The 8105-nt window shown below is 47.2% G+C and overlaps 1 protein-coding gene across 2 annotated transcripts; it reads right to left on the bottom strand.

Moving 5' to 3' along the window:
* Positions 1–1669: 1669 nt before the first annotated feature.
* Positions 1670–4589, bottom strand: LOC117865063 (uncharacterized). Of its 2 annotated transcripts, none has more exons than XM_034749141.2 (3): positions 3346–4589; positions 2323–2526; positions 1670–2218 (listed from the first exon to the last, which is right to left on the bottom strand). In XM_034749141.2, exons 1-3 carry the CDS (start codon positions 4516–4518, stop codon positions 1898–1900), a joined length of 1698 nt encoding a protein of 565 aa, XP_034605032.1. In that variant the 5' UTR covers positions 4519–4589; the 3' UTR covers positions 1670–1897. The 2 variants fall into 2 exon arrangements, with proteins under 2 accessions (XP_034605032.1, XP_034605033.1); XM_034749142.2 differs by having other exon boundaries at positions 1670–2215.
* Between the last annotated feature and the right edge of the window lie 3516 nt (positions 4590–8105).

Below are 8105 nucleotides of genomic sequence, written 5' to 3'. Positions count from 1 at the left end.
GGGCACAAGTACTGAAATGATCCACCAGGGTGCATCGTCCCTTGCACTCTGCAGACAGCAAAATCGTTAGAGCTGAGATAAATGCACAGATGATTTCGCATCCTGCATTATATTAGCACAATGCAAACATTTCGATTGTTCGTAACTTATTTGTTTACCCATCACATTATTTAAAACCCATTTGGGAACCTTATCCTCTCCCCGCGCGGACGCGCCGCCGCCGCCGCTAGGCCATCACCGGAAGCCCGGTGGCCGTGAGGAAGGCGGCGGCGGGGATTCCGGCCGGGGTTGCGTGCGTGCGTCGCCGTGGGCGAGGCGGCGCGGTTCTGGCCTTGCCGCGGGACGGGTCCCGTGCTCGGATTTGCGGCCCCTTCCTAGCCCCGGCGGCAGCACGCAGCGCGGCGACGACCGAGTCTGGAGGCCTTCATCATCGAAGCCTCCATGCCCTTCTGCTGGGTGGCTCGCTGGGGCATGGTGGCTGTCGCCGGTGGTGGTGCTCGTGCGGCGCTTCTCAATTGTGCGCATCTTGTTGCAGATCGTTGATGTTGATAGCGGGCGGCAGGCTTGACCTTCCCGTGTTCTCCCTTCTCGCGGTGGTACGGTGGTCGACAGACTTCTTGCTACAATGATGATATGGTCGTGCAGGAGCTTCAGACGAAAGTCCTACCCGACTGTTATGACGGTGTCAGCAACAGCGGCACCGTTTGGGCGTCGTTTCTCTCCCTTGAAGCGTTTGTTGTGGTACTTTTTGCAAGGTTTGTTGGTACCTTACTCCGACTCGCCGGATGGGTGACGACGACATCTTCAATATCGTGTTCTCCTTAGAGGCGTTGCCTTGGAGGTCATTTGACCCAACATTCATTATCTTGACGGAGTCTGTTTCTATAGTTTTTGAGCGACAAAGTTTGGCAGGATAAGTCCAACATCAAGTTTCTAAGCAAACGTGAGATATGATAGATTGATACTGCATAAAGACAACGCAAGGATGAAACGTGGACGAAGAAGAAGATTGAAGCTTAGTCTTTTAATTGTCTTTCTTTGTCTTGGAGTTCTTTCTTATGTTTTTTTAGCTCCTCTTTCTTGAGGATTAGAGTCTTAAAAACTTTTTGTAAACCTTCGCTGTATATATCCACCATGTGGATACAGTAGGTTGGATTAAAAAAAAAATTATATTAGCAGTACTTAGCTCACTGCATATTCCTTGGTGATCATAATGTGCCTGGACAAGTGACATCTGAGAGTCGTAGCAGCTGGCTTCCCTGTACCATTCTGAAGCCTTTACAACTGAACCCTGAGTTGCATCGCACAACCTTTCTGGCACCAGATGATTCTGTCAATCAGTCAGGTTTCAAATCTGGTATCAACATGTCCATTTACGGGCTGCATGCTCACTCCGATAATGCACTTCAAAGCCCCAGCTTATAGATTACTACTAGTACTGATATCAGTATTTAAGAAAAAACATTTACCGGAAATCAAATTCAACGAACACCTAACTGTTCTTAGAAAAGGAAAACGAAACAAAATAGACATGGTCACATGGATGGATATTGGGATGAAATCATGAAAGGTGTGAGTCTGATGTTGCCTCAAACTCGGCTTATCTCATATAACTCTGGATTAACACGACTTGTTAGAAAAATGATGTGGTCAATGAGCAGATTGGTCATAAAACGCAATAATACTTGTTCTGTTGTTCAATATAAGAGATCCTGCGATTCATTGACCCACGAACTAAAACAAGCCATCGTGCACGTGACGTCCTTGGGCAAAAGATGAAAAACCTTGTTTTTAACAGGGATCGACGGATCGTGCACACACTGAAATTATGCATGGATCTCTCAAAGCAAGTACAATCTCCACTTATTTTAACAGCTAACTTTACACAGATAACTCTCTATTCACAGACAATATAAGGCCTCCACTTGTATGACGAATAACGGCCCCAAGAACAAGGAGTCCAATCCCCACCTCTTAGTTCTGGCAGAAGATCAGAAGCATCCCTCCTGTTCGCTAGCTGGTAGTCTGGGTAGAAACTTATAGCCACCTCTTGAACCTCTCTGGCGCTCCAAAGCACGGATTGCATGAACCAAAGTTCGCAGTCAGTTCCTATCAATCCCTTCAACTCCACGTCCTGTAGATGAGCTAAGGATATCTCTTGCGATTTGCAATCATATGGAAGATGGCAGAAGAAATCTGATTCTTGATCAAACGGCTGCTGTAAGGACAAGGATACATGTTCAATTTAGTGTAATGAAAAGGCAAGAAAGGACCTACATGAAGTTCTTATCATTACTGCCTCGATGGAATTAGCTAGTATACCTCTTGTCTTATTAGCATATAAATCGGGTAATCCAAGTGTACGCGGAGGTATTTTAGATTGCTGCACTGAGTCAAGATATCTGATATACCAGCTCGAATGGAATGTAAGTTGGGTAGAGAAACATGAACAGTCAGAGATGTCACATGTGGAAGATGCGGCATCCTCCAATTGATTATGTCAACAATCTGGTCATCGTCATTTCTCTAATAAAATAAAAAGGCAAAATAAACATGTAAATAAGCATAGGGAAATGTTTGCCAAAAAATATTGAGGTGGATCATAGCAAGGCTATGCCGATAGACAAGTCTTTTGTTGACTTCAAATAAGAAAAAAAAAGGTTTTTCTTTCAGGAGCACCTGATTCACAGCGCACAGAGAATTGAGTTCATTGTTATAGTTAACCACTTTGAGGAAAATATAGCTTCTATAGAATAATTTCATATCTAACATCAAAGCACTATATGATGTATATAAGTCCATAGCTATCTAGGAATATACATATATAAATTGATGGAAGTAGGTCAATCAAGGAGGAGGCGGAGGAGGAGGAAGTAAAAGAAACCAGCCACCGAAAATATTCCATTGGGTCCATCCCTATTGTCAATGTAACGTGAAATTATGAAATAATTGCATATTCCATTCCATTTTCAAGAGTCCCAAAAAATGTAGTTACATTGTATAGTTAAATTTGGTTCCATTGTAATTTTAAAATAGTAGTACAGAACTATTATTGAAACACTTGATTCTATTGAACTCTGTAAATTTGGTCATATACAAAAGTCACAAATAATAATTGAAAACAGTATGCAAGTAAAATCAATGCTCTTGCCTACTACTTGACTTTGTATTCAAAACTTCAATTTCATTTGACCTGGAAAAGTTGCAACTAATAATTTTGTATAAAATATGTAAATCTTTGCACGTGAGTTTCATGGAATCTTTTTTTAGCAAATTTGCAATAGCACTGTCAACTTTCAATTGAAAGATAAAATTTTTGCAAGTCCTGAGCCATTGAGAACATACCTCATTAACATGAACAGACAACTCAAGGTTTCTGACCGACTTACAACGACGGAGGAGGCGAATAGTACTAGTACCATCATTGATATCATCGTTGTCGTAGTTACCATTTGAGGATAGTTCAGCCTTGAGGCTCCGCACACATGGCAGTTCACCATCAACATCAATATAATAGGGTTGGGATGTCAACAAGAGCTCCTCTAGCCTTGGGGCCGAGATTGAGAGTGTGTGCATCATGCAGGCCTTCATGCAGAGAACGTGGAGGTTAGGAGTCTTGAGTTGAAGAAAATCTGTTAGATTCATCTTCTCCATCGATAGCTCAGAGAGGGCGGCAGCCTCAAGCGGCAGTAACTGATCATACATCCCCTCAAAATCATCAAGATTGAGATCCCTCATCCTAAGCTTCTGCAAGCAGGGGCAGCATGCCGTCGACAGGAGACGGGCAAGGAGGTGCCAAGTGCCTTTTATGATCATCATGGATTCAAGAGAAAGACTCTTGAGTGACACGAACACCGCGGTGGCGGGCAGCCGGACTAGTGCCTCGCCTAGATCCAAACGCATGGCCTCCAGCTTCGCCGAGCTCGGGAGGCAATCGAGGCTCAGCACCTTGGAACGACGGCAGGCCCCATCACGCAGGCTCATCTCAAGCTCGAAAGACTTGAGAGCGTGCTCAACGGCGTGCTGGATCCACCCCTGCGCGGCTCCGATGGACAGCGGCGCGAGTTGCTGTAATTCTTCGTCGCTAATCTCGTAGAACTCGATGATGAGCGAGATCGCCAGGTGCTCGAGGCCTGGTTCCCTCTGGGCAACACGAAGGGCGAGAACGTCGTCGACGAAGGCGACGAACCGTTCGGCGCCGGCGGCCAATCTGAAGAACTCCCGCCTGGTGTTGAAGGCGAAGCGGAGAGCGGGGACGCGCGTCCAGAGACCGCGCCACCGCCGCGAGAGCGCGCCCGTGCGCACCAGGTCCCTCGCGTCGGGAACCCGCTCGAGGACGCGCACGAGCACGTCGTCGCTCAGGAGGCCGGTCAGATCGACGCGGCCGGTGGTTGCTCTTCCTCTACCCTTGAGGCGGGCCTGGCGCGCGAGAAAATTGCCTCCGGAACCGCCGGTCAGCTCGACGCCGGCGGCGGACAGCTCGCCGCCGTCGTTTCGCCCCTTCGCCGCGCACGCCATTGTGGACCACGCGGTGCAGGCAGGCAGGTTCGATCCGGTCAATGATCACCCGATCGACTTCCTATGCTCCGATCTATACGCTGGCGGCGTGCGCTGGCCGTTGGGCTCGGTATTTGGCTAGCGGGCTGCGGGCCTGCATCCATATCTTTACCGTCAAGGAGCTACGCAAATCAAATGTTTCGTCCGGGCAATGTCCATCGTCATTTGATCCAGGAGCCTTAGAACTTAGGCCTCAGCTCTAACCTACACCGACCCACGTCAAGTTAATTTATTTATCAAGTTAATTTATTTTTTCAACCGAACTCACTCCATGTTTATATTATCTAAATCCAAAACAATCCACCCTACAAGACCTACTAATTGATAGAACCCATGGTAACCTATAGGCTCGTATAAAAACCCGACTCTAAAACTAAAACGTCGTGTTCACACCTTAAAATTTTGGGTCCCGCGTCAAGAGCTGGACTCTAGAATTAAAACCTTGCGTTCACACTTTAAAATTTTAACGAAATTCATCAAAATTTGTTGAAGATGACTCAATTTGACTGTCCACTACTTTGTGTAAAATAGTATGGCCCACGTCAAGAATCGGATCCTTAAATTGTTTTGTGAATTAAACCAATACAACCTACTTTAAACTACTCTCAAACTATTTCCTCTTAGGAGGAATCCAAACCAAACCAGACCTGATGAATAGGCTTATTAATAACTAATCTAAACAACTTCTAAAAGGAACCCAATTCAATTAGCAGGGCTAGAACTCTCGGAAAGAGTATTAGAATGAAAAAACTAGAAATAATTCGAATATGAAAATCCCCGGTCATATTCAACGTGCATATTGTCCTAAGAGCAGTTCCAAAAGTTTGCAAAAAGTTCTTCTCTAAAATTATGTATTGGAGGTTCTTTCAAAAAATTTCACCCCAAAAAATATATCAACTTATAGTAGATCGCTAATAACTAGCTCCTAATATTTCAAATAGACCACATCATTGTAATTGGGTCTAGCTCGTCGCCTCCTTGCTTTCTCCCCATCTCATTCTATCTTCCTTCTCCAGCCGAAGAAGAACAAACAGCGTGGCCGTGAGCTTCCCTAATTAGTGCAAGAACGGGCACGCGGCGTTTGGAGCTGCGGCGCCCGCATGCACGGTGCGTGCCCGTTCTGCCGCGACCCAATCGGCGCCATCCGGTGCTGTCCGCTGGAGATCGCCATCACCACCATGCTCGTCCCCTGCGGTGATGCTGCTACTCCTCACGCTCCCGGACCTCGACGGCCTCCGCCGAAGTATAGTCTCCGTGGTGCGGAGCGCGCTCAAGCCGATGATGTCGGTGGTGCCCTTCTGCCTCTTCCTGCTCATGGACATCTACTGGAAGTACGAGACGCGCCCCACCAGCGACGACGAGCACGCCTGCACCCGTCCGAGCACCTCCGCCACCAGAAGTCCATCATGAAGTCACCAGGAGCGCCTACGCGGGCCTCCTGCTCCACGACCACATCCGTGACGCGCACCAGCACGCCAGCGGAGGGGACGCTGCTGCCGTCGGGTTCGTCCGGGAGGCGACGGTGGCGCTGCGCCGGAGCACGCCGTTCCGGGTGCTCCTGCACGCGCGCGACTCGCGCGTGTTCCTGTTATTTATTCGTGGCCGTGAGATGCGGGGCGACGGGATTGGAAAGGACCGGTCCCGGGGCGACGGAGATGATTTTGACATCCCGTATTTTTACATGAAGGATGGAGGAGCTGTTGGGGGTAAATTTTTCCGATTTTGAACTCCCTTAGAATTGCCTCAAAATCTTATTTGAGGAAAAATCTTACCTCCAACAGTTCTTCATCCTTCACGTAAAAATACGTGGATGCTAAAATCACCTCCGTCGTTCCGAATATACGCGGGTTCGATCCTTTCCCAATCCCTGGAACTGCTCCACGTGTTCTGCATCGACGGCTACTCGTGGTCCACGACGATCCCCGGCGGCAAGAGCATCAGCTCACCGTTCGCCGCATGCGGCCGCGCCTGGCACCTCCACGTACTACTACCCGAACGGCGCGGGTGCCCAGGTGCGTGAACAGCGAGGAGGGCCAGTAGCCGACGAGCGCACCGGAGCCGAGCTGCAGCCACCAGTGGCCCCGCCGCGGGTCCTTCCACATGAGCAGCGTGATGTTGAACTGGCGGCTGCCGGAGGACGAGACGGGCGAGATGGCGGTGCCGATGGCCACGCGGCTGCTCGTCTGCACGAACCCCGAGCAGTGCAGGTTGTAGCAGCCCGTCTCCTGCTACGCGTCGTCCTGCATCACTTGCATGGATGAACAACCTGTATATGAACATGTCTCCACGGGCTTGACGGAGGAGCGGTGGAAGGCGATTTGCGAGGTCCGCAAGCTTTGCAAGTTCTATTTCGGTTCTCCTTCCGTTTGAGGAAGAAGAATAAAGAATGAGATGGGAAGAGAGCAGGGAGGTATCTGGCAGGGTCCAATTACGATGATGTGACCTGTTTTAAAATATTAGAAGTTAGTTATTAGCGATATGCTGTGGATTGATATATTTTCATGGGAAAATTTGTTTGGAAGGTCCTCCAATACATAGTTTTGGGGAAGAACTTTTTCAAAAAAATTTAGAGTTGCTCCCATATTTTAGGAGCCCAAATTATACTATTCATTTCGTCATATTCGACGGGCTTTGTGTACCATTGCAACTTTGCAAGATGCAATGAAACTGAAGGGCGTATATTCACGACGGACCAATGGGAGATAAGGAGTGAGCGAGCTAGCCTTGATATGCTGCAACCCTGGAAGTCGATACATAATAATACAACCACTATAACTATATAGAGATGTAAGGAGTGTTGAAGATAATTTGTCCATCTGCCTTGTATCCAATAGATGTGGTTTCGAAAAATAAAAACCTAATAGCTATGATCGTTGATACTAGATTACGTGGTAGTAGAGGGTAAATGTTAGTTTTGGTACTTTCATTGGATGGAAAGAAGACAAGGCAACGAAAGTTCATCCAACTATTCTTTTTCTTTGAGGCACCTCATCCCACTATTCTAGCAATACACAATTCATATAATCATGTCTCTACCCAAGACATATTATGTACACTCTCATATCTACACGCACAGTCTCTCCTATGAACCTTATGTTCATACGGATAGAGTGCGTGCGCCTGCGTGCAATCTTCTGTTTTTTTGCTAGGTAACAAAAAAAAATCTGACGAAGCGTCCCATTTGCACAGAGACTAAATATGATACAAATATCAGTCCTAGAAAGGCTGGTACATATATTTATTCAACATATAGTTAAAAACCGTAAAACTCTTAGGAAGCGGTTGGGTAAAATAGACCCAAAAAAGATACAACACAAACAGGCTGTAGATGCAACCTACGGACATGTAAGTCCATAAGCAGCAAGCAGCACTGCACGACAGTGGAAGCATCCTTAACAGCCCAACACCATAGGCAAGTTGGGTGCAGAGGCGACCTTCTACTCGAAAGCTTCACCAACGACGTATTCTAGGTCTTCCTCTGTATTGACAAAGCAATGGTACTCAGCAAATCCAACCCCACCCTATGGAAAAGGGGTATAAAAATATGT

Source organism: Setaria viridis, chromosome 7 (assembly GCF_005286985.2).
Source record: "Setaria viridis chromosome 7, Setaria_viridis_v4.0, whole genome shotgun sequence".
Classification (NCBI taxonomy): Eukaryota; Viridiplantae; Streptophyta; class Magnoliopsida; order Poales; family Poaceae; genus Setaria; species Setaria viridis.
This window is presented reverse-complemented; position numbering and strand designations above follow the sequence as displayed.

Bases quoted from the DNA above. Each gene is read 5' to 3' on its own strand.
- LOC117865063 (XM_034749141.2), bottom strand. From the start codon at position 4,518: ATGGCGTGCGCGGCGAAGGGGCGAAACGACGGCGGCGAGCTGTCCGCC. The intron at 2,527-3,345 runs GTATGTTCTCAA...TTATTTTATTAG, and splicing joins TGTCTGTTCATGTTAATGAG to AGAAATGACGATGACCAGAT. The intron at 2,219-2,322 runs GTATACTAGCTA...TTGTCCTTACAG, and splicing joins ATATGCTAATAAGACAAGAG to CAGCCGTTTGATCAAGAATC.